The 27008-nt window shown below is 49.1% G+C and overlaps 1 protein-coding gene across 2 annotated transcripts in view; it reads right to left on the bottom strand.

Annotated features, from left to right (window-relative positions):
* Window positions 1-24694: 24694 nt before the first annotated feature.
* GOSR1 (golgi SNAP receptor complex member 1) overlaps window positions 24695-27008 on the bottom strand; it is a 46536-nt gene continuing 44222 nt past the window's right edge. For both annotated transcript variants that reach the window (XM_069483518.1, XM_069483517.1), the window contains exon 9: window positions 24695-25497. In XM_069483518.1, the coding sequence (XP_069339619.1) occupies window positions 25373-25497 (125 nt within the window). In that variant the 3' untranslated portion in view covers window positions 24695-25372. The remainder of the gene's footprint in view (window positions 25498-27008) is intronic.

Raw genomic sequence — 27008 nt, forward strand, 5'->3', positions numbered from 1 at the left:
TCTCTCCTGGGTTCCCAGCCTGGAGAATGGCGCCGAGAGAGGCCGAGGAGGGAAGGAAGCCGCTTCCTTCGATGCAAAGGTGATGGGTCTTTCCCCTTCTCTCCGGGTCCCCGTTGAAAGCATGTTCTGTGCATTTCCGGGATTCAGTGGCCTCTGCCATAGTCATGGGAGGGGTTGCCATGGGAACAGGTATGTGCGTGAAGGGTTTGTGGGGAGGTCAGAGAGTGGATTGTGATGTCAGGGGAGGGGGCAGCAGGCTTCAGGGGCCCCCACCCCCGCTAGACGAGCAGACTCCCCTTCCCTTGTCATGGTCCTGGCTGTAGCTTTGTACCTCCTGTCTTCTGCAGCCCCCTGGGACAGTATGACGATGTTGTGTTCCACCTTCATCATCCCGCACACCCACACCCGTCCTGTGAGCTGTGCCGCAAAAGATCACCTAAAGTCAAACCATCGACATCCCGGGAATCCCTCCACGATGCTGCCCCCCACTCGGTGCCCCCTTTCCCTTCCAGCATGACCTCGCTCTCAGCAAGTCCTCCAGGACACCTGCCTCCAGCCCCTCCGCCTGACCCTTCTCCACCCCAGCCACTTGCCTTTCCCCGTCCCCGACGTCACACTCCACGAGCAGATCCTCTTCTCCAACCAGAGGACACTTTCTCTCGAAAAACCATCCTGCTATTCAACCCCAGCCTTTCCGGAGACATCGGGCCCTTTCCCCATTCATCCCCGGCCAGAAATGCCACTGATGCCCCTGCCTGTCATCACGCACCGCCAGCCCCGTCTGCTTCACCACCGCCACAGGGCACTTTGGCTCTGGCTCCATTTCAACCTGCTCCCAACTTCCTGCACCTTGCAGCTGCCAACCAGCAGGGCGCGGCCGTTTCCCTCGCTCGCTGGGGCAGCGCAGGCAAAGCAGGGGAGCTGCACGGGCAGCAGCAGCCCCTGTCTTCTGAGACCTTGGAGGACGACCTAGGGCAAAGATACCTCCAGCTCTTCCAGCACCTGCTATCTCTGCATGGTGAGTCCCTGCACTCTGTGGTCCTTGTCTCAGGTGGCTGTTTTTCCACATTGGTCTTCTTCAGCAAAACCTCCAATACATTCCTACCTGAAGGATCCCCGACACTTAACCATCCCCAACTTCTGTCCTTGCCTCAAACCCCACCCCAGTCTCAGTCCCTAACCCTCACCCAGGTCCGGCCTCAGCCCCAATTTCCATCCCCACTCCCGATCCTGTCACCCGGTCCTCTATCCCCGATTACCATCAGTGGGGTGAGTTCACATAAACCCCACAATGAGGGCTGGTGTCGTATGCAGTCTTACATTCACCACCTGCAATGGAACGTGCCGCAGAAAGAACGGGAATTGGTGTGGGGGTTATCCTCTGAGATCAAGAAATTTCAGGAAGACTTTTGTCCTCCAGTTCCCAGGCTCACATGGCTCAGCCAGTCCTCCAAGGTCTGCGCTCCAATCTCTGTCCTGCCTGGAGACTTTTCTCTCGGCAGCGAGCTTCAGAACCAAATCGCACTCCGCCGTCACCCGAGGCTCATCCAACACCGCTGGGGCTCATCGAACACCTGCCGCTTCCGTGGGTCTCTCTCACTGCTAAGTCCTCGGAGAGAAAGTCCTGAGACATCTGCATCCAAGTGCCATCGTACCCTCTCCTGGGTTTCTTTCTTTCAAGGTGACACTAGTAAAGATGTAGAGAATTCTGGATTGAGCCCATCCGGAAGCTTCCGAGAGACATGCTCACAAATGCTTCCACATAAGGAGGCGGCGAGGAAGGATCAAGAACGAAGCCGGGGCCATGCTCCAAAAGATCATCTGGGAACAACAAATTCTAAAGGTGGGATCCCCAAACCCTCTACAAGAAGCTCTAAAGCCCTTCTGGGAGAAAAAATCCCAAAAATAAAATCGGCTCCCAGCCTGCATCATCCCCTCCCTGCCTCATCCCCTGCAGGAAAAGGAGGACAGGGAGCCCCAAGACAGTCACCCTCTGCTACCAACGATGAGCTGACTGAGGACAGCAAACAGACTGGTCTGCAGCCCCCTCACAGCAGCCTAGATGAGAGATTGGAGGAGTCCCCTGGGGGCTCATCTACCCCGATCACGCCACTGGAGGGACAGCCTCCTTCTCAACAGCGCTTGAGAAAGCGAATGCTTCGACTGTGGCACTGGCTTCGTAAGCCCAGAAGAAAGCGCCAGGGGCAAAGGAATTCTCTGGGGCAGGGCAGCTCCCTGTCCTGTCAAGAGGCTTCCTCCACTGCACTCCGCGGGGAGCCTGTGCACCCTCCAAGCACCCCCTGCAGGGCTCGGGTGGGCCAGGGTCCTCCGGCCGCCCCTTCCAGTCCTCAGAACACTGGAAGATTTAGGAGACTTTTCCCCTGCATTTGCTGAGGGGGAAAATCACCCCCCAAAAACATGAACACGGTGCTCTGAATAAATGCTCTGCAAGAGTGATGTGTGTGGTGTGTGCTGTGTTGGGGGCACAAGTTTCGAGTAACCTAGAGCATGTGCTTAGTAGGGACAGGCAGGACTTAGTTCTGCACTTCCTCATGGCCTATTTTGGCTTCCAAAAGGTGACCAGTCCCCTGGAGCTCTGGTGGAGGAACGGATACCATGTGGCCCACACCCCTTCCCTGCCTGAGGAAGTTGGGCCAATGGGCTCCGCTCCTCCTCGTAGCTTTGCCTCGGGACATTATGCTGCAGCCCACACCTTCCCCTCACGCGCTGGTTCACAGCCCTTAGAGCAGTAAAGACGAGGGGTCTGCCATAGCTGAAGACAGGGTCAAAGATAGGGACACATTTCAGAACAGAGTGGCTGAATCGTTAAGAAAAAGCTGTCAGTGACCGGAGGATGACACGCGTGGGTGGCGTGTGGGGGGTGTTACCGCGGCAGTGGATACTGGGCTGGTGGGGAGGTCTGAGGAACAGGGCAGACGCTGCCTAAGAACCTGTCCCGTGGGGCTGGCTCAGGTGTTGGGGAAGCTCACTTGGACCTTGATGGTGTGGTGTCTTTCTGCAAAGTCACCTTGCGAGGTGGTTCCCCCCCTGCACATTTCCTCAGTTTGCTGAGATTGATGACATTTGCATAGCAAATGGGTCACCCAGTTGTCAGTGGCAGCAATGTCGCCCAGGCAGCCACTTACCTCCCAGAGCAAAATAAAGCTGATATAAGGAAAGATGCCTTGCAGTAACTGGAAAAGTAAGAAACAAAATGAAGATGGGAAAGAAGGTCCTCGCTAGGGGAACAAAGGGGTTTCTGCCCCTGTCCTGCCCCTGTCCTGCTCCCCGCTTCCCAGTCTGACCCAGGCACCGCTTCCTTGAGGCTGATCAGGGCGCTGCACAGCTTACTGATGCCATTTGGCAGAAGTTCTTTGGGTACTAAAGCAACATCTGCAGTGCCGTTGTCGGGCACAGCAGTGGCCTCCTTAGGGAAGGTGACCTCAGTGCCTTCCTTCCATCTATGCTTGGTGACGACTTGCAAGATCTTGCCCTTAGTGTGCATAGTTCACGCATCAGGATGGAGGGGCCACCTTTGATCTTCCTGGGCTTGGGGCAGCCACGGTAGCTATCGCCCAGGACACCTGCAGCTCGTGATCCACAGGTGAGCCCTGGACTGTGCACCAGGGTTACAGGTGTTTGGGGGCTCACCAGGGACATTTACAGAATGCTGTTTTTGGCCAAGACTGGGCACCCGTAAAATAGAGGTCTGGAGAGAAGGCAGCTCCAGCAGTACAGACAGGGGCTGGACTCAAAAATGGGGTGAGTTTCCTGCAGGACACTTGAGATAGCTTTTCCAGAAAAAACATTTGTGAATGCTGCTTGTCAAAACACAAACAAACAGCAGATGTCCACTACAGCCGCTGCTCTGCGTCTGCATCTTGTCCAGAGCTGTGGCATCGACCCTGCAGCGCCTGAAGCTCAGGGCTGCTGAAAGGATGCAGAGTCTCGGGAGGCCCTGGGAAGGAGAAAAGGTCAGACGGGCCCAGTGGGGGGCATCGGAGAGGTGCAGACTCAGTGGAGGACCCCAACATCCACGTGGATAGATCAGCCAATAACCTGCCCTCTCAGTTCCTCCACCTTCCCACCTCAGGGTCCTTTACCTCCGTTCCAGCTCAGTCACTGCCACTCCCAAAGCTGACCATCAGGAGCCCGGCTGGCACGTGTTGTAGCGCAGCTCGACACTCCACCCTTGACCTCAGCCCTCCATTCTCCCAGTGTGTGCCCTCAATTTCTCATTGTTTCCCTTCCTGAAATGTCTCCTGAGAGAGATCACATGTAGTCTTTTTTTTTTTTTTTTTTTTGAGACAGAGTCTCACTCTGTTGCCCAGGCTAGAGTGAGTGCCGTGGCGTCAGCCTAGCTCACAGCAACCTCAAACTCCTGAGCTCAAGCGATCCTCCTGTCTCAGCCTCCCGAGTAGCTGGGACTACAGACATGCACCACCATGCCCGGCTAATTTTTTCTATATATATTTTTAGCTGTCTATATAATTTCTTTCTATTTTTAGTAGAGATGGGGTCTCGCTCTTGCTCAGGCTGGTCTCGAACTCCTGAGCTCAAGCGATCCGCCCACCTCGGCCTCCCAGAGTGCTAGGATTACAGGCGTGAGCCACCGCGCCCGGCCCACATGTAGTCTTGATGGGCATGCCCACCCCTGCCAGCTCTCCTTGTTGCCCTGCCCCCTCCTCAGGAGGCACTCCACATCTTTTATTTTCAAAAGCTTTTTATGATGAACACGTTTAAACACACACAAGAGCAGATAGAACAATGTAACTCCCCACGTACCCACCACTCAGTCTTCACAATCACCACACATGATGAACCCCATCCTTTACACCATGATTACAGCGTAAAAGTCCATCAGACTCCTCCCATCTATCTCTTCGAGGAACTGCTACGTGCCCTATGTCAACGCTCCCATATTCCTTGGGTATTTACGACACTTACCCACAACACGTGGACGCAGCCTCAGTGACTGAAACACACGGAGCTTTGCTGGCTTTGGGGTCAGCTCTGCTCTGCCTTGTAGTCAGCCCCGAGGACCCCTCTGCTTCCCTCCCTCCCGCTCCCTGCAGGCCGCGATCTGCACAGCACAGACTCAGGCACGTGGTGCCGCCCGTCACTCACAAGGTAGCATAACGGGAAAGTGATACACAAGTAGAAAACTGTCCACGGTGATAAATACTTAAGATTGCTACATAGTGTTTTCAAACATTTAGAGGAAAACAATTCTTTTCCTCACACATTTAAAATGAGTTACTGTGTTTGCAGTTAAATACAATACACCCCATATACTCGTTTATCTCCTCTCCTTCCCTGCATGCCATTAAAACTAAAGAATGACATGAAAAGATACTGAACATCAGTGACCGTCAGGGAAATATTAGCACACGTCAAAACCACTACAAGACACCATGTCACACCCACTAGGATGGCAGAATGAGAAAGTCAGATGAGAGTTCGAGACACTATGGAGAGGCTGAACGCCTCATGCACTGCTGGCGGGAATGTAAAATGGCTGTTTTGCAAAACAGTCTGGCGGGTCCTCAAATCATTCAGTGCGCTTGTTCTATGACCCAGCAATTCCCCTCCTGGGTATATTCCCGAGAGAAATGAACACGTGTCCACACAGAAACTCGCACGCAGAGGTTCATGGCAGCATTATTCACAATAGCCAAACTCTGGAAACGACCCACAGGCCCACCCGCTGATGATGGATGAACAACATTCATAAAACTAAATGAGTGTAAAAGAATGTTTGATTTTCTGTCTCGGTTAGAGTAAGGTGAAAAACCATCTGTAGATACTAAGGATTTACAAACATGTGTGATCCCGAGGGTGCAAATGTCTGGGTACAAGGGGAAATCCCAGCTAGTGTTTCAGACTTTCCAGGTCCAAGTCAAGGGCTCTTCCAAGTACAGGAGGACTCAGGTCATATCTAGACTCCAGACGAAATGAACAGCACATTTCACTGAGGCAAACACATGCTAGGAAGAAAGGGTGGAGGTGGAGAATGGGACGGCAGGGGAGGGCAGAGGGACCCAGAGGGCCCAGGAGGGCAGGAGGGATCTGCTGGGCTGGCAGGCGGGGCAGGGGCTGTGCCACACCCTCCTTCTGTTGTCACCTCCAACACCCTAGGACCCCTTTGTGACTCTCCTGTCCTGGGTGATGCGGGTCTGAGGCTATAGGCAAGCCCCGGCCCCCTCAGCACTCAGTTGCTTCAGGCAGCCCTACTGTTCCCATGATGGAGAACACTGTTGATCTTCTCAATGACACTGAGGCATGGCACAGCCATGCCTCAACTTTATGGAAGACAATCTCCAGCCTCACCTTCGGGAGAGCTCTGGGATTGTCATTGATATGGATTTTCTACCTTTTTAGAAAACAACTCGTTATGACCATCTGCAAATGGAAAACCTTCCAAAAGGTAAGGGACACCCAAGGGAGATCCTTTGCTGTTGGCTCCCATTCCTACCCCACATTTCTACCTCAGTCTGGGTGGCTTGGAGAGTGACAGGACATCACTCTTCCAGGGGAAGAGGTGGGGCAGGGCCAGGGGCTCGGGAGAACGAAGGTTCCACCTCAGGCTCACAGGCTACCTGGGTTCTCAGGAGAACAGTCTCCCCTGACACTTGATTGTCACTGTCCCATGCCAAGTGTCACTTGACCAAGCCTTCCCTCACGGTGGGCTGATCAAGAGAACACTGTCGAGAGCATCCACGCTCTGTCCCCAGGATACAGGGTCCTCTGAGGGAGCAGATGTGACCGTTGCCTTCTGATTGTGTCCTGGAGCACAGCACTAGTGAGAACACCAAGTGGGGATTTCACAGGCAAAATCCTCCTTTGAGTGTCTCAAAGAAAGGAACATTGGAATTCATGTATCACTTTTAAAAAATGGGTAAAAGAAACACATTTCTATTCATGAAAGTGGACAGTCACGCTCTCCTTGGAGAATGAACAGCTTCTTAGAGAAGAGGAGGGAGAGAGGCGAGTCCCAGCCGCTCATTCTTTTCTTTTTGTTCCCAGCGCCAGGGCAGGGTGAGGAGGAGGAGGAAGGGCGGCACCCTGAGAGGTAAGGTTTGTCTGTGTGGCCTGAGCTCTCCAAGAGGGAGCCTTCCTGTTCCTGCCATGGGGCCCCAGGTCCGAGATCTCGGAGGACGTCAGCTGGGCACAGTCTCTCTGGGAAAGCAGAGCCCTCAGAGGGGGCTCACAGGAAGGCAGTCGGACCTGAGACACTTCTCAGAGTCCCGCTCTGCCCACCTGGGGGCATGAGGCAGCGATGGACCTGGGCCACGGGTGCTCCCCAGTAGGTGGCCATGGGGGGTGTCCAGGAAGGACTGCCGGTGGGTCTGGAGTCAGCACTTCTGGCTCCTGACTTTGTCTGAGAGCCCTGACTTCCTGGGTGCTCGGGTTGCTCTCAGGTAACCACTGACTTCTGTGCTTCACCTGCTGCTTTTGGGCATCACGTGGGATAATTTGTGGGAAAGAACTTTCTAGATGAAACCACATACACACATGACCCCTGTTAATATTACTGTTGACCATTTGACCTTGTCTGCTGATTTTGGGGGCTGCCGGAGTTTAACAGGCCAAGGGTCCCCCATAAAGGGAGCCCTGTGCGATCCCTCTGCTTCTGCCTTCCTCACATGTCACCTTCTCTCCTGGGTTCCCAGCCTGGAGAATGGCCCCGAGAGAGGCCGAGGAGGAAAGGAAGCCGCTTCCTTCGATGCAAAGGTGATGGGTGTTTCCCCTTCTCTCCGGGTCCCCGTTGAAAGCATGTCCTGTGCATTTCCGGGATTCAGTGGCCTCTGCCATAGTCATGGGAGGGGTTGCCATGGGAACGGGTATGTGCGTGAAGGGTTTGTGGGGAGGTCAGAGAGTGGATTGTGATGTCAGGGGAGGGGGCAGCAGGCTTCAGGGGGCCCCACCCCCGCTAGACGAGCAGAATCCCCTTCCCTTGTCATGGTCCTGGCTGTAGTTTTGTACCTCCTGTCTTCTGCAGCCCCCTGGGACAGTATGACGATGTTGTGTTCCACCTTCATCATCCCGCACTCCCACACCCGTCCTGTGAGCTGTGCCGCAAAAGATCACCTAAAGTCAAACCATCGACATCCCGGGAATCCCTCCACGATGCTGCCCCCCACTCGGTGCCCCCTTTCCCTTCCAGCATGACCTTGCTCTCAGCAAGCCCTCCAGGACACCCGTCTCCAGCCCCTCCGCCTGACCCTTCTCCACCCCAGCCACTTGCCTTTCCCCGTCCCCGACGTCACACTCCACGAGCAGATCCTCTTCTCCAACCAGAGGACACTTTCTCTCGAAAAACCATCCTGCTATTCAACCCCAGCCTTTCCGGAAACATCAGCCCCTTTCCCCATCCATCCCCGGCCAGAAATGCCACTGATGCCCCTGCCTGTCATCACGCACCGCCAGCCCCATCTGCTTCACCACCGCCACAGGGCACTTTGGCTCTGGCTCCATTTCAACCTGCTCCCAACTTCCTGCACCTTGCAGCTGCCAACCAGCAGGGCGCGGCCGTTTCCCTCGCTCGCTGGGGCAGCGCAGGCAAAGCAGGGGAGCTGCACGGGCAGCAGCAGCCCCTGTCTTCTGAGACCTTGGAGGACGACCTAGGGCAAAGATACCTCCAGCTCTTCCAGTACCTGCTATCTCTGCATGGTGAGTCCCTGCACTCTGTGGTCCTTGTCCCAGGCGGCTCTGTTTTTCCACATTGGCCTTCTTCAGCAAAACCTCCAATACATTCCTACCTGAAGGATCCCCGACACTTAACCGTCCCCAACTTCTGTTCTTGCCTCAAACCCCACCCCAGTCTCAGTCCCTAACCCTCACCCAGGTCCGGCCTCAGCCCCAATTTCCATCCCCACTCCCGATCCTGTCACCCGGTCCTCTATCCCCGATTACCATCTGTGGGGTGAGTTCACATAAACCCCACAATGAGGCCCGGTGTCGTATGCCGTCTGACATTCACGACCTGCAATGGAATGTGCCGCAGAAAGAACGGGAAATGGTGTGGGGGTTATCCTCTGAGATCAAGAAATTTCAGGAAGACTTTTGTCCTCCAGTTCCCAGGCTCATATGGCTCAGCCAGTCCTCCAAGGTCTACGCTCCAATCTCTGTCCTGCCTGGAGACTTTTCTCTCGGCAGCGAGCTTCAGAACCAAATCGCACTCCGCCGTCACTCGAGGCTCATCCAACACCGCTGGGGCTCATCCAACACCTGCCGCTTCCGTGGGTCTCTGTCACTGCTAAGTCCTCGGAGAGAAAGTCCTGAGACATCTGCATCCAAGTGCCATCGTACCCTCTCCTGGGTTTCTTTCTTTCAAGGTCACACCAGTAGAGATGTAGAGAATTCTGGATTGAGCCCATCCGGAAGCTTCCGAGAGACATGCTCACAAATGCTTCCACATAAAGAGGAGGCGAGGAAGGATCAAGAACGAAGCCGGGGCCATGCTCCAAAAGATCATCTGGGAACAACAAATTCTAAAGGTGGGATCCCCAAACCCTCTACAAGAAGCTCTAAAGCCCTTCTGGGAGAAAAAATCCCAAAAATAAAATCGGCTCCCAGCCTGCATCATCCCCTCCCTGCCTCATCCCCTGCAGGAAAAGGAGGACAGGGAGCCCCAAGACAGTCACCCTCTGCTACCAACGATGAGTTGACTCAGGACGGCAAACAGACTGGTCTGCAGCCCCCTCACAGCAGCCTAGATGAGAGATTGGAGGAGTCCCCTGGGGGCTCATCTACCCCGATCACGCCACTGGAGGGACAGCCTCCTTCTCAACAGCGCTTGAGAAAGCGAATGCTTCGACTGTGGCACTGGCTTCGTAAGCCCAGAAGAAAGCGCCAGGGGCAAAGGAATTCTCTGGGGCAGGGCAGCTCCCTGTCCTGTCAGGAGGCTTCCTCCACTGCACTCCGCGGGGAGCCTGTGCACCCTCCAAGCACGCCCTGCAGGGCTCGGGTGGGCCAGGGTCCTCCTGCCGCCCCTTCCAGTCCTCAGAACACTGGAAGATTTAGGAGACTTTTCCCCTGCATTTGCTGAGGGGGAAAATCACCCCCAAAAACATCTATACGGTGCTCTGAATAAATGCTCTGCAAGAGTGATGTGTGTTGTGTGTGCTGTTTTGGGGGCACAAGTTTCGAGTAACCTAGAGCATGTGCTTAGTAGGGACAGGCAGGACTTAGTTCTGCACTTCCTCATGGCCTATTTTGGCTTCCAAAAGGTGACCAGTCCCCTGGAGCTCTGGTGGAGGAACGGATACCATGTGGCCCACACCCCTTCCCTGCCTGAGGAAGTTGGGCCAATGGGCTCCGCTCCTCCTCGTAGCTTTGCCTCGGGACATTATGCTGCAGCCCACACCTTCCCCTCACGGGCTGGTTCACAGCCCTTAGAGCAGTAAAGACGAGGGGTCTGCCATAGCTGAAGACAGGGTCAAAGATAGGGACACATTTCAGAACAGAGTGGCTGAATCGTTAAGAAAAAGCTGTCAGTGACCGGAGGATGACACGCGTGGGTGGCGTGTGGGGGGTGTTACCGCGGCAGTGGATACTGGGCTGGTGGGGGAGGTCTGAGGAACAGGGCAGACGCTGCCTAAGAACCTGTCCCGTGGGGCTGGCTCAGGTGTTGGGGAAGCTCACTTGGACCTTGATGGTGTGGTGTCTTTCTGCAAAGTCACCTTGGGAGGTGGTTCCCCCCCTGCACATTTCCTCAGTTTGCCGAGATTGATGACATTTGCACAGCAAAAGGGTCACCCAGTTGTCAGTGGCAGCAATGTCGCCCAGGCAGCCACTTACCTCCCAGGACAAAATAAAGCTGATATAAGGAAAGCTGCCTTACAGTAACTGGAAAAGTAAGAAACAAAATGAAGATGGGAAAGAAGGTCCTCGCTGGGGGAACAAAGGGGTTTCTGCCCCTGTCCTGCCCCTGTCCTGCTCCCCGCTTCCCAGTCTGACCCAGGCACCGCTTCCTTGAGGCTGATTAGGGCGCTGCACAGCTTACTGATGCCATTTGGCAGAAGTGTACACGGGGCGTTGTTTGGGTACTAAAGCAACATCTGCAGAGCTGTTCTTAGGCACAGCAGCTGCCTCCTTAGGGAAGGTGACCTCAGTGCCTTCCTTCCATCTAGCTTGGTGACGACTTGCAAGATCTTGCCCTTAGTGTGCACAGTTCACCCATCAGGATGGAGGGGCCACCTTTGATCTTCCTGGGCTTGGGGCAGCCACGGTAGCTATCGCCCAGGACACCTGCAGCTCGTGATCCACAGGTGAGCCCTGGACTGTGCACCAGGGTTACAGGTGTTTGGGGGCTCACCAGGGACATTTACAGAATGCTGTTTTTGGCCAAGACTGGGCACCCGTAAAATAGAGGTCTGGAGAGAAGGCAGCTCCAGCAGTACAGACAGGGGCTGGACTCAAAAATGGGGTGAGTTTCCTGCAGGACACTTGAGATAGCTTTTCCAGAAAAAACATTTGTGAATGCTGCTTGTCAAAACACAAACAAACAGCAGGTGTCCACTACAGCCGCTGCTCTGCGTCTGCATCTTGTCCAGAGCTGTGACATTGACCCTGCAGTGCCTGAAGCTCAGGGCTGCTGAAAGGATGCAGAGTCTCGGGAGGCCCTGGGAAGGACGAAAGGTCGGACGGGTCCACAGGGAGGAATCGGAGAGGTGCAGACTCAGTGGAGGACCCCAACATCCACGTGGATAGATCAGCCAATAACCTGCCCTCTCAGTTCCTCCACCTTCCCACCTCAGGGTCCTTTACCTCCGTTCCAGCTCAGTCACTGCCACTCCCGAAGCTGACCATCAGGAGCCCGACTGGCACGTGTGGTAGCGCAGCTCGACACTCCACCCTTGACCTCAGCCCTCCATTCTCCCAGCGTCTGGCCTCAATTTCTCATTGTTTCCCTTCCTGAAATGTCTCCTGAGAGAGATCACATGTAGTCTTGACGGACATGCCCACCCCTGCCAGCTCTCCTTGTTGCCCCACCCCCTCCTCAGGAGGCACTCCACATCTTTTATTTTTGAAAGCTTTTTACTACAAACATATTTAAATAGACACAAGAGCAGAGAGAACAACCTAACTCCCCACGTACCCACCACTCAGTCTTCACAATCACCACGCATGATGAACCCCATCCTTTACACCATGATTACAGCGTAAAAGTCCATCAGACTCCTCCCATCTATCTCTTCGAGGAACTGCTACGTGCCCTATGTCAACGCTCCCATATTCCTTGGGTATTTACGACACTTACCCACAACACGTGGACGCAGCCTCAGTGACTGAAACACACGGAGCTTTGCTGGCTTTGGGGTCAGCTCTGCTCTGCCTTGTAGTCAGCCCCGAGGACCCCTCTGCTTCCCTCCCTCCCGCTCCCTGCAGGCCGCGACCTGCACAGCACAGACTCAGGCACGTGGTGCAGCCCGTCACTCACAAGGTAGCATAACGGGAAAGTGATACACAAGTAGAAAACTGTCCATGGTGATAAATACTTAAGATTGCTACATAGTGTTTTCAGACATTTAGAGGAAAACAATTCTTTCCCTCACACATTTAACATGAGTTACTGTGTTTGCAGTTAAAAGTGATAGATCCCATATACTCGTTTATCTCCTCTCCTCCCTGCATGCCATTAAAACTAAAGAATGATGAAAAGATGCTCAGCATCAGTGACCGTCAGGGAAATATTAGCACACGTCAAAACCACTACAAGACACCATGTCACACCCACTAGGATGGCAGAATGAGAAAGTCAGATGAGAGTTCGAGAGAGTGTGGAGAGGCTGGACACCTCACGCACTGCTGGCGGGAATGTAAAATGGCTGTTTTGCAAAACAGTCTGGCGGGTCCTCAAATCATTCAGTGGGCTTGGCCTATGACCCAGCAATTCCCCTCCTGGGTATATTCCCGAGAGAAATGAACACGTGTCCACACAGAAACTCGCACGCAGAGGTTCATGGCAGCATTATTCACAATAGCCAAACTCTGGAAACGACCCACAGGCCCACCCGCTGATGATGGATGAACAACCTGCGCTATGTCCACACAAGGTAACACTGCTCAGCCATAAGAAGCGGTAACCTGTTAGCACATGCCACACAGGGATGAGCCCGAAAACATTACGCTAAGTGAAGAAGGAGGAAGCAAAGGACCACGTGTGGATCCTTCTGATGAAATGTTCACAACAGGGAATCGACAGTGACAGACAGTGGATCAGAGACTGCTCGGGGCTGGGGAATGGGGGGCGGAAGGAGAGACAGGTATAGGGTACGGGGTTTCTTTTACAAGTCAAAAAAATGCTGTAAAACTGACTTTGGTGACAGATGTACAACTCTGTTATATAGTAAACATCATTGAACTATACACTCTAAATGGGTGAATTGTATGGTATGTCAACTATGTTTCCATACACATGTAAAAAAAACCTAAAGGGTTTAAAGAGAATGAGTGCTTGCGGATGACAAGAACAGGAGTGGATAGAACAGAAGATGGAACACGTTTTTGCAACATGGAAATCCAGGGAACTGACTCAGCATAACAGATAAAGCACCTGCAACCCAGTCCACACCGCAAAACCCCACAACACAAAGGACACGTTGGCACTGAAGAAGAGCTGAGGGTTACATGCTGTAAACATGGATCTTTGACATTTTTGTCTCTTTTTGTTTTACACTGTGTAAGTTTTTTAAAAAAAAATTGTGGGGGGTTGCTCCCTTTCAGTACTTTGTGAAACCCCGCTGAAATGTCAGCACGCTTCATACGGGCAAAGAGGCTCGCAGGGCAAAGCTTCTCAGCCTCCTCTCTTACCTTCCTCCTCCCGAGCGCTGCCATGGCCACCTGGGCTCAGTGATGCTCCTGCGAAGGATGTTGGAGCCCGGGAGCTCCCACTGCCCTCAATTCCAGGTTCCAAGCAGGGTCCTGGTCCCTGGAGGCAAAGGACACACTACATCCCAGAGGACAACACCAGCGTCCTGGACGTCGACGGCCTGGACTGCCAGGGAGCTGGGGGCACAGAGATCAGGAGGAGAAGGTGGAGAGGGAGCAGGAAGGAAGAGGAGCAGGAGGAAGAGGAGGAGGGAGAGAAAGGGTAAGAGAAGCAGAAGAGCAGGAAGACTATAGCCTGCCACCGGGAACCTGCAGGAACACTGCCACCCTCTCTGGGAGGCACAGGGTTGTCCCAAGGGCTCCTGCTTCCTTCTGGATCTTGTCACCTACTTCCTGTACCCCGAGAGGCCGAGGCAGAGAACCACCGCCCCTGCCAGTCCTCGCACCTCAAATATGATTTTGGAGCTGAAATGAAACCACACATGTTAAATGACTAACACCATGCCTGGGCAGAGGAGGTGCCAGTAAATGGGGACTGTTGCTGTGGTTTTTTTACTTTTTAATTTTTAAAAAAAATTGTAATTATTATGGGAACATAATATTTGTATATCTTTATAGGGTATATTTGATGTTTTGATATAGGCATACAGTGGGAATTAATCAAATCAGGGTAACTGGGGTTGTCCATCACCTCAGGCACTTACCATTTCTTTGTGTTAGGAACATTCAGATTCCACTCAGTTATTTTAAAGTATACCCTAATTCACTGGGTTTTTTTTTTTTTTTTTTTTTGAGGAAGAGTCCTACTCTGTCACCCGGGCTAGAGTGCCGTGGCGTCAGCCTAGCTCACAGCAACCTCAAACTCCTGGGCTCAAGTGATCCTTCTGCCTCAGCCTCCCAAGTAGCTGGGACTACAGGCATGCACCACCATGCCTGGATAATTTTTTCTATACATTTTTAGTTGTCCAGATAATTTCTTTCTATTTTTTAGTAGAGACGGGGTCTTGCTCTTGCTCAGGCTGGTCTCGAACTCCTGAGCTCAAATGATCCTCCCGCCGCGGCCTCCCAGAGTGCTAGGATTACAGGTGTGAGCCACCACGCCCGGCCCCTAATTCACTGTTGATTATAGTCACTCTGTTGTACTGTCAAATACTGTTGATTCTAACTATCTAACTATATTTTTGCACCCACTAACCATCTCCACTCTAGGGGACTGTTATCAGTAAGTATTCTCGAGGCAATGAGCGGAGAGCTGCAGTCGATGTGGCAGTTGCTTGATAAACATTTCCTAAAAAGACAATCAGAGGTCTTAGAGCAAATCTCTTAGAAGTTGCATGATTCAGGCAAGTCACCTCTTCTCTCCAAGCCTCAGTTGTAAAATGTAGATGATTCCCACTGCAAAGGGAACAAATGTGCCAGAAGAACTTATAGACTATAAAATGCCATAAAACATTATAGTTACAGTTAAAGGTGGGAGGCACGAACACAAAACACACGCCATAAAAACACAACACAAATCGCTATATCCAATTCCACGTATGAGCACAGCAAGTAGAAACCATTCAGTTTTTCCCCACCCAACTTTGTTGATGTATAATTGACAAAAATAAGGAAGTTGAAGGGGCCCATTCAGTCTTTTTTTTTTTTTTTTTTTTAAGTTTTTTTTTGAGACAGAGTCTTGCTCTATCAGCGAGGCTGGAGTGCAGTGGTGTCATCACAGCTCACTGCAGCCTCAGACTCCTGGGCTCAAGCGATCCTCCTGTCTCAGCCTCCTGGGTAGCTGGGACTACAGGCACGGGCCACCATGCCTGGCTAATTTTTCTATTTTTAGTTGTTTGGCTAATTTCTTTCTATTTTTAGTAGAGATGGGGTCTGGCTCTTGCTCAGGCTGGTCTTGAATTCCGGAGCTCAAGCAATCCTCCTGCCTCAGCCTCCCAAAGTGGTAGGATTACAGGCGTGAGCCACTGTGCGCGGCCCCTTCTTGGGATTGATATGGGCACTGGACAGGGACACGGGAGTGACTCTCTTTTCTTCACAAAACTAGACTCAGGGGGCTGAGGTGGGAGGATCACTTGAGGCCAGGAGCTCCAGACCATCCTGGGTAACATAGCAAGGCCCCATCTCTTAAGAAAACTTTGAAAATTAGCTGGGCGTGGTGGCACATGCCTGTAGTCCCAGCTACTTGGGAGGCTGAGAAGAGAGGATCGCTTGAGCCCAGGAGTTTGAGGCTGCAGTGATTGCACCATTGCACTTCAGCCTGGGTGACAGAGCCAGAGTTCATCTCTAAAAAAAGAAACAAAAAACAAAATTATAAGGATGTCAGTGGCCATCTTTTCATATTGTGACAAGAACATGCCTGAATATGAAGCTAATACAGAGGGGGCAGAGGTGAAATATGGAGAGAGATAAATTTTAATGACACAGTGTGAGCTCCTGGATCCAGCCATACCTGAAGCCACAGCCAACCCTAGACTGTTGGCTTTATAAGTCAACCACTCCCCTTTGTCTTTAAGCCAGTCTTGATTGTGTTTTCTGTTTATTGGCATAAAGGAGTCCTCACTGATACAGCCTAGGTGTGAGAAAGACACTTAAAACTTCTAACCCAAGATGGTTTGAGATGGTATCACTTCTGTGCTCATGGGAACACTAATCCCCATCCGCTTCCTATGTTTATATCTTAAGCACAGACTCCCACTTGGTTCAAGGCTACAAGTCGGCCCTTTCCTATCTGGTCCAGGCCCCTGTAATTTGTTTTGTTGTTTGTTTGAATTTTATCTATTGGTCAATCACTGAAGCCACATTTCTTCTGGGAAGCTCACCCTTCAATAAGGTGAGGTCTATGCCACCACCCAGGACAGCATCTTCATGAAACTCTTGCAGCAGATTGAGCACTTCTAGGTGCCAGGTGCTACGCTAAATGCTTCATGGAATTATTGCATTTGAGTCTCACAACACTAAGGTAGGTATTTTCATTCCTATTTTCAGATGAGGCAACTAAGGCTCAGAGAGGTTAAGCAATTTGCCTGAGGTCACATAGCTAGCATGCAGTGGGAAAGAAGGAAATCCGGCTCTGCTGTCCAAGCTCATAATCTTAACCACTATCCCAGAATGACACCTCATAGCAGCAAGATGACCACAGACCAACACCCCCGCCCCTCATCACCCATGGAAGACGTTGCTAAGTGACCAAGGCGCTCTGGGTCCAGCGAGCCTTCAGACGGCTCCACACCACACCCCCAGCCACCGTGGTTGATCCAGAGGGCACAAGAGATGCCAGCCCAGCAGCTGCCCCCTGCTGTCTTCACCTTTGCGTTGATACCCCAGGGCACCAGCAAGGTCCTGTGGCTGAGCACTAGCATACTTCCTGTCCCCTCCTCTTCAAAGTTCAGAGAAAGATGCCCACTTGCACTTAGCTTTCAACTTTCCAATAAGCATTCTGTGTGATGTTTGTATTGGCAAAGGCAGGGACCTCATCTTAGACTTCCACTCTGTCCCTCTGAGACCCCACGCTGGCAGTGGAGGCTACCCGAGACCACCCTTGTCCTTTGGACCTGTCAGTCTGCATCTTTGTGCCTGAGGGTGCATTTCCCCTACCCCTGAGCTAGCCTTCTAGGCCCACACAGGGCAGCAGCTAGAAACGCCAGGAAACTAACACACACCCAGGACCAGCGTCAGCCAGTGCCTTTGGGGAGTGTGGATACCCCAGCTCCGCACCCTCAGGTGGGATAATCCTAGCAGTGGGATTCCCAGTGCTTCCCTGCGGGATTCAGCTCCAGGTGCCCAGTATGAAAGCTGGCTTAATAGTGTTCCCTGATTGGCTGTCTTCCCTCCCTTCTATCGCCCCCCACTGACCTTTCACTCACCTCCCTAACAATCTATCTGCACAGGAACCCTTCTCAGGGCCTGCTTCTGGGAGAATGCAAAGGTAGATAACACACAGCCCTCACTCAGTAAATATGTGTGGGAGGAAGGAGCATAAACTTAGGGTAAGCGGTACGCGAAGTGTACTGAGACCAGTGCACTGAGACCCCCCCAGCTGAGACCATTGGCAGGACCCTGGCCCAGGACTCTGTGGTTCTGAGGAGGAGGGTAAATCCCAGGCACTCCTCCGAGCTCTGTGGAGATGAGACAACAGGATGGCTTTGGGTCCTAAGCTTACGAACACAAGCAAATCGGTGTTAAAACTTTGTGGCATGCGCCTGCATTCCTTCCTCTGTTCATTCAACATCCGCCTAAAATCTACTGTGTGCCCCGTGCTGAGGATACCACCGCTGGGCTGAGTTCTGACGGAGTTAACATCTCATGCTTTTACTGTCCCATCCCACAAAGGAGACGCCAACCTTCTGTTTCTAAGAGTAGCGGCTCCTCCTGGGAGCTGTAGGGGAGCTTCCCGGGAGACTGGGGATGGGGGAAGGAGGGGCCCCTGGTGCCAGCTCATCCCTTGCTCCCTGCCAGTGTCTGCTCCCTCATGGCGCAGCCCCTCGGGGGAACAGCTGTGGGATGGGGTGCCCAAGGGTGGCACAGAAGCAGAGGAACTGGTGGCTTCAAGGGACTATGTGGCTCAGATGGTGAGCACCTCAGTGGGGTCTAGTGTGGATTTGAGTGTTTGCCCCACATGTTCTGGAATGTGAAAGACTCTCAAGAGCTTTGCACAACCCAAGAGGCAAAGGGCAGGTTCAAGTATGACCAAGACTGGTTTTATTTTGGTAGCCCAGTAGGGATAGGGGCTCTGAGACAGGCCTGACTGTATTTAGAAGAGGAGTCACGTGACACTTTCTGCATAAAGTTCATACACATGATTTGAAGCTGAACAGAATGCTGCCCCGGCTCTCCAGGGACTTGCCGTCTGACGGAAAACTTCCCCTGCCCTACATTATTTCTTGAGAATATTCTGAAGAATTTTGATTGCTTCCCGGCCTTTTGGCTAAGCTTGAGTGAGGAATTCTGTACCATTGTGACCCTTTATTCGATGTGATCTCTGTAACTTCATAAAGCAGCCAGAGTCCATTTGGCAGATGGGAAAACAACTCAGAGTGGCCTAGTGACTTGTTCATGGCCTAAGAGTATCAGATCCAGCTGGAATATGAGACTTCTGACCCAAGCCTCGTTCTTTCCTCTGCACCAGGCAGCCCTGCTTATAGTTCACGACGGATGAGGACACTTTGGTTAGGCAAAGGGAGCTGACTGCCGTTCTACCAGGAGGACGCTGTGATTTGGAGCAAAGTGCTTCATCTCTTGGGCTTGTTTCCTTAGCTGTAAAAGGAGAGCACTACCTCAGTAAGGGAACAGAGTTTCGTTCGCGCGTGTGTGTAGGTGTGTAGCAAGCAGAGTGCTGGGCATACGTCTCGCGGGTTAACTCCCTACAACACATCGCCACGGACATCAGAGACCTTCAGGGAAGTTCCTGAAGTGGTGACAGGTTGCAAGCTGTTTAGGGAAGATACACGAGGCAGCTCTGTGCAGGATGGGTCAACAGGGACTAGACAGAAGGCGGGCACAAGCGCAGAGGTGGCTGCTACACAGGTCACGAACCACCAGCCACAGCGTGTAGGACATGCAATGCAGGATGGGAGGGGAAATACAGAGGACTGAGGGCTCCAGAGAGAGACACTCAAAGTGCCATATTCATTTAGTAATAACTTGTCACTGTCAGGGAGATGATTGGGTTTAAGGCAAACCTTTTTGGCACTGAGTTACAATTAGCTACCAACCATATGTGCCTGCTGCCCCCCAAACTGTAAAGCAGTATCAGTGAAAGACTAGATGTTTGAAAATATCTAAAAGAAATATACTAGGTAAGAGAAAGTGGCTCCTTCTGAAAAGGTTTCTCTCTCAAAGGAGGGAAATGAATACCCATCAGGATAACAGATAGAAAAACAATTTTAGGAGGTTGAGAAGAGCATCACCACGTGATCTCTGGTATTCCTCTAAGCAGAAAGTTAGACTTTCCAGCACCCAATCATCTTAGCTTTTAAGTGTCTTCAGACGTTTAATAATAAAAAAAGAGCTTTGCAAGCTGAGCAGCTCTGCCGAGGTGGGAAATCTTAGCCAAGCTGAGCAGAAATCATCAGGCTAAAGTGCATTCTTTTCTGTTCCAATCCAGCCATGCAAATCTCGGTCTTCAGAAGGAGGAAGATGCTTGTTTTTCTGCTGGCTTTTGCTTTAGAGAAATAGGAGACAATGTCCTGGAAGCAAACATCTTCAGTGAGATTCTCCAGCCACCTGTTTGTTTATTTCTAGGCATGACTGTTACCAGAGGATGGTGTGTCTGGGCAGAGCCTCAGGTCCTCTGCGGTAAAAGGGCAGATCAAACAGGAGTGGCAGCTGTCAAAGCCATTCCACTTGGAAAGGAGAGGTACCGGTGCCTTAGCTGGGGTGGCACTAACTGAGGATCTGCGGTGAGGTGCTCTGTCAGACTTGGCCCTGGCACTCTCTAGGAAGAACTCTGAAGTTCTAAACCAGAGGGTGTGAAGACTTGGGCAGGAAGTTTGGTCCAAATTAAAGCCACTTAACATGTTCTACAATTTCAATGCATTAGTCCATTAGTCCTCAGAAAGGAATAGAACTTACAAACCAGAGTCCTCTTTATCAAGCACTTGGCTAATAGCATTCCTTGAAAATAATCAAGCCACAAAGCTTTAAATGATTCCAAATGTATCATCTTTTAAATTGGGTGAAATCAGTGATTTTCATCTTATAGCTTCTCTCCTAATCATGCAACATGAGTTAAAATATATTTTGTGGAACTAGCACAATATTTGGCATCAAAGAGCCCTCAGGATTCAAGTGCTTACTTTACCATTCACTCTACAATTTTAAGCAAGTTTCTTAATCCCTCTGGTCTTATTTCCTTATTCGTGAAATGGGAAGGCTACCTCACCGAGTGGTGTTGGGTTTCACGTATGTCTACGTGAGGATGTGCACACATGCGTGGCTGGGCACACGGCAAGTAGCCAGAAAAAGGTCAGGATCCTCAAGGAAGAGGTGGCACCTTAGAAGCCATGTTGGTGGCAGGGATGGAAAAGCTGGGGTGCTAAGATAAGGAGAACAGCATGGTCAGATAAAAAAAGATGAAGAGCGAGTGACTGCTTCTGGGCACAGGGTTTCTTTGTGGGTGATGAAAATGTTCTGAAGTTAGACAGTACGAAAGCCCATATTTTAAAAGGGTGAATTTTATGGTACTTGAATTATATTTCAACTACACTGTTATTTTTTAAAAGGATGCAGAAAACATGAATAAGAATATCTGAGAGGTAATGGGAAATGAGGTATTTCCATTCTCTGGTGGGGTGGAGAATCAAGTTCTGATTTATAGTATAAAAAAATCATTATTTAGGCAGGATGATAATCTGTTTTTCTGGCTAAATTCTACAATTTTAGATTTCCATCATACCTCCTGAAGTTTCATGTTGGTAAGAGATTCTCCTTCACCTATTGGGGTAAAATATTAGTGGCTTGTTCACAAGATGTTTTTTGAACTACATGGAACAGCTTTTCTGCACCTGTATTGTTTCATCCTAGGTTTTAGGACATCATAAAAAAATACTCGTCAACACCAAAGATTTCTAATCACTAGTCCCAAACTACCCTGATGGTTATTGTTTCAATACAAACCATGGCACAACCATTTAGATTTCTAATTTATTATTAAATTACATAACAAAGCTTCTTCTATACAGTCAGAAAATGCACATTTGGATGAGAACAAAAATTAAGTACAAAGACAACAAAATTGGTTCCAAGAAGCTATTTTAAAAGCAAAAAATTAGAAAGTGCATTTCGAAAAGAATCGTTTTTTTAAAAATCTGTATTGGCATTTTTCATGAGGAAACATCTTCCATCATAATAAAGTGTGACTGAAATTGATTTCCCTTCCTCTGTAAGAGCCAACAGGGCAGGAATGGATGCAAATATTGTGACACTAAAGCGAGATCTTAGGTACAGAGAAAATGAGAAAGACCCTTCAAGACCATGGCTCAGCTTCGTTTCAGTTTCTTATCCAATAAACATCTTTAAAATTCACTTGTTCCTCCCTCATTTTCTTTTTGCCTATAAAACTTAAGGGTATGTAGGTTTATAAAGGAATAAACAAGATTAGTTTATTCAGGCCATGGTGAAAAGTTCAGCATTTTTTTTTTTTTGGAGACCAGGCTAAACAACCCCTAACCTAATAAGAGAATGGAACATAATCATTATAATTTTCTGAGTAGAATCCATTTGTTCTTTATATTGGCCACAAAATTCAGTGTAATACTAGACATGGTCATTTATCCCCAACAGCTTAATATTGCAAGTTAGAAAATTCAGTCAACCAATTTCCAAAAATCATATCTCGCTAATGATCAAACACGAGGTATTAAAAACTAAAAGGCTAGTCCAGTTCTTTAAAGTCATTGTCATCAGGTTGAGATCATTAACATTCAAACAGAAAATTAATGGTGGGAATGCAACTCCAAGGTGCCTCAATTCCAACAGAGGCCAAGAGTCACTGCATCAAGAGGCTCAATAAGTATGCTTCTCCTCAGATGTATTCACAACCAGTATGAAAGAACTCAAGTAAACATTATTTGGCTCCAGGTATAAAAAGTGCCCCCATGATGTCTCTTCTCATCACCTGTCTCCATTCTCAGGCGTTTACTCCCATGCCCAGTCTGAATACCAGGCAGCATGGAAAAAAGCAGAGGAATAATGGAGAAGGAAAGCCCCTTTTTAACACAAGAAAAATAAAAGTGAGCAATGCATGTTACAGAGAGTCCTTCAGCATCATCAATGATAATGAAAAGAACGTAGAGATTGCCAGGGTGGATACACTAGAGCACCTGGACATGTGAGCTTGAACTTGAGTAATAGATTTGTTAAATATTTTTACTAAAGTCATCAGTACACATTAAAACAAAATCTCAGAAATACACTTTTTGGAATTTTCTGCCCTTTTTGTTGCCATGGTTTTTCACATTTTTTAGTGGAGTTTTGAGCAGTTACTAAAAAGATCCAAAAAGAAAAGATTCACTACTTAAGACAATGACTGAGGGAGCATAACTTCCCCTACAAGGCAACATTTATTTGGAACCAGTAGAAAATTCCTTCTGACGTCCCGGCGCTGACGGGAATAAGTAACTAAGTGTTAGCTCCTGAGCCTGGCAACTATCTGTAAAGAGGACAGCAACAAAGAGAGAAAACCAAGATGGCTAAACAAAAAGTTAAATGGCATGAAACTGAAAGAGTCCAAATCAGCTATCACGGCATCCAAACTGAGCCCCTTCCTGTAAACAGCACCCCTCTACCTCCTTGCTCAAGCTTGCTTTCTGCCAGCGAAGGAACCACAGAGGAAAGGAAGAGCACTGTCCTCGCTGGCTCCATTTGGCCCAGGGTCACCTCACTATGGGCTACAGCACTGGGAGGTTAGTCAGACCTATCTGACACCAACATCTACTCCATGCTTTTTCAACTTCCTCGGAAGAACTGGTTTCTTTATTTTCATAAGGAAAATAACCGACATAATTCTACTACTTCATCTAAGCATAACCCTAATGGAAAGGCTCACCAGCCATCAGAGTGGTCTGCTTGCTTAGCTGTGGCAAGCTAGATTAGCTTTGTGTCCTAGTCTTATTCTCACACAATTAGTTTTAATGAATGCACCAAATAATCAGACCAGTAAAAAAGACTGGTAGAATAATTAAATAAATAACTTTATTTATGATACTTCAGATTTTATAAATGCCAACTATATAACTTCCAAAGTCCCATATATTCTAGCCGAGACACAACCACCAATCAAGGCCCTTTGAAAAATCAAAGATAATAAAGTATCAGGGGAGAGTTTTGTTCTCCCAACAGAGAATTTAATAAATGAACTTACTTCCCTGATCCTTTAAGATTCATACTGGGAAAACTTGACTTTCTTTTAAGGGCATCCCCAGTCAATGAACTGATCAATCAACCCATACTTAGAAAAATAAACCCCACAGTTAAGAAAAATATATCAAATGCCCTTCATACCTAGAATGTAATGAAACTTTGACACCAGAATGAAAAACTTCTCAGTCTCTGTACCAGACTGGGTGTTATTCTACCCCGTTAGCCTGTATGTCAAGTTCACCTGAACAACTGCATCTATACACCATGATGTAGTCAAGAACTACATGCTAATATTCTTATTCCTTGTGGCACAGTTTAAAGCCAATACTATATATATAGTAGTAAATTCCAATGGTGAAGAGCAGTCTTCTTTTTCGCTGAGAAGTGTAGATGTTGGAAGTCTTCAAACTATGTGGTAGTTCAGTAAAACAAGTAATGAATTTACAGAAACTGAGAAATGGTTAAACTTGAAAAGAATTCTGGTGGGTGGTTTAAAATTTTGTCACTGTCCAGGGATGGTAACAGAAGACAGGTGCAGACAGAGACAGATTCTGCTACCTGCACCTTCAGCAGTGAAACCACTCTCCGGATGTTTGGAAAAGCTTAACAGATTTGGAATGAACATATTTTCACAGAACACAGAATTCCTGGTACATCAGGCAATAGTTCTTAAACTTTTTTAGAAGTTATGGAGCACTTACGAATGGAATTGTCTGGATAGTGACCCCTCAATGCCTTTTTACATCTGGCTTGTTTCAACGAAATCTTTCATTGAAAACTGAGCAGTCCCCTCACTCAGTCACCAGTGTTAATCTTGACATGATGCTGAACGGCTGAGGGCATTGGCAGACATTGGCTATTAGTTTCCTTTGTCATGGTAGAACTGAGATTTCATTTCCTTGTAGTAGTGAGTATTAATCCAATGGGAGAAATAAACAAAAAAATCAAAACAATGACTGGCTCCTTAAAAAACAGCCTATCATTCTTGATGTTTTTCCAGCAATATAGTTAACCATAATGTGCTCACAATTAAAAAAAAAAAAAAAAAGACAAAAGCTACTTTGCAGTGTTCTCCATTTCAGACAACCTCAAACATGCTGAAGTTGGCCTATCAGCATCTCAAAGAATCTATGAAAAAACGGAATCTTCCTTGAACACCAAAGGAGTTGAGGACACAAAGTAGAAATCTATAGCACAGATTATCAAGAAAGGACTTGTGATTTCTCATCATGAATGTAAAATAAGAACACAAGAATTATTTTTGCTCATAACCCAATATGGTGGCCAGAAGTAAAGCAGTCTTTGGATATAGAGAAACCTGGTTTTCAGGAGTCCATAAGACCCGGCTTATCATCAGGCTTCCACACTACCACTGAAACACAGAAACTCTGTTTTTGATTGGTTTACTTACCTCCTAGGGAGACAAAAGCAACTGAAAACCTTTTTTTTTTTTTTTTTTTAAACTAAAATCAGAAAAATGTGTGTTAGAAAAGATAGCACAGGAAAACTGTGGCTTCAGCTCAACCCGACCATGTCACAGAGTCCATCACTATCAGTCTGGAATTCATCCTGCTGGTCGGGCTAATTATCAGGACAGTCAACTTCTCCCTCCTACGTTTCCTTATTTCAGATCAGGGTGTGAACATGGTGGCTGTCAAGAGTCCCCGGAGACGTCCCATCAATGGAAAGCGTACAGCAGCAGCAGGATGGTACAGATGCCAATAACACCGCCAAGGATGAGCGAGTCTCGCCGTTTCCTCAGGTTGATCCTCTGGATCAGGCTGTTCACAGCAGGAAAACGATCTTTGGGAAATCTTTATTAAGGTCATATTTGGAAGAAGCCTCTTTAGTGAAAAATCACAGGAATCACAAAAATAGCGATCAGTGGTGTCCAGAAACAGTGAGTGAGGAGAAGACAGAGAGGGGAAGAAAATCGCCCTGAGGGAGTATTTAGCAGACACACGTGCCAAAACTGGGAATACCTGCTGCTCAAGGTCCCAGTCTTGTGTGTAGTACAAAAATGAGAATGAAAAGAAAAAAAATTAATAGAGAGAGAAGGAGAAGAAAATAATAACGATAGCTCCCACATATAGAGGGATTACTGCCAGGCTTCAGGTCAGGATGGGAGCCAGTGTGGTCAGCTTGGTCAGGAACAGAACTCTGCAGGCAGGGCGGCACAGGCACAGCCACCACCGACCCCGTTCCACTGCCCTCCCTCCCTTTCCTTTTTCTCCTTTTTTCTGTCTCTCCCCTCCTTCCCTCAGGAGAATGGGGAGTTTTGCCTGAGGGTTTTGAAGAGATACTTGATCCTCTCCCCACAGGGTAATACTTGCCCTACCTCCCAGCCTCCCATTCAGGCAATTGGTGGGAATCAACCCTAGGCTCTGTATAATCAGACGCTAGGAAATTGTGCAACTTTCAAAATTGACTTTTTGCAGCAGTAGGCAGGATATATTAGGAAAGTAGACTCAACTGCTCTAACTGTCCTACTTGGGGACTATAAAAAGGAAAGACAGGAAATTTTTTTTTTGAGACAGAGTCTCACTCTGTTGCCCGGGCTAGAGTGCTGTGGCATCAGCCTAGCTCACAGCAACCTCAAACTCCTGGGCTCAAGTGATCTTCTTGCCTCAGCCTCCCGAGTAGCTGGGACTACAGGCATGTGCCACCATGCCCGGCTAATTTTTTCTATATATTTTTAGTTGTCCAGCCAATTTCTTTCTATTTTTAGTAGAGACGGGGGTCTCGTTCTTGCTTAGGCTGGTCTTGAACTCCTGGCCTCAAACAATCCTCCCACCTTGGCCTCCCAGAGTGCTAGGATTACAGGCGTGAGCCACCTCGCCCGGCAAGACAGGAAATTTTTGATTTTAGGGGTCACAACTGTATTTTACTTAGTATTTCAAAATATCTTCATACTCTTGGTTTGTATGCTGCAGACCAAAGTACCTATGCTGTTTTATATTTCTGGCAATGGTTTCTGACATGTGCATCCTCTTTGTTAATAGAGGTATTAGATCAAGTTCAGGAAAACCAAAGACAAAAACCACCTGGGATCCTAGAGAGCTGGAATAATCCCCACGCCTCGTGAATTCTCATTGCATTTTCCCATAACAAAATTACTCTCACTAGGGACTATATTCATTTGTGTATTCCTGTATAATCTACGTATTATATTAGAAACATGTTGTCTTCTAATCTTGCATTTCTCTCTCTGACTAGAATAGAGCTTTACACATTGTGTTAATGTGTTTTTTGAATGTTTGAATTAATCAATGAAAAAGAGGACAATTTGCAGAAACAGTTTTAAAAATACAGAC

This window comes from Eulemur rufifrons, chromosome 9 (assembly GCF_041146395.1).
Source record: "Eulemur rufifrons isolate Redbay chromosome 9, OSU_ERuf_1, whole genome shotgun sequence".
NCBI lineage: Eukaryota > Metazoa > Chordata > Mammalia > Primates > Lemuridae > Eulemur > Eulemur rufifrons.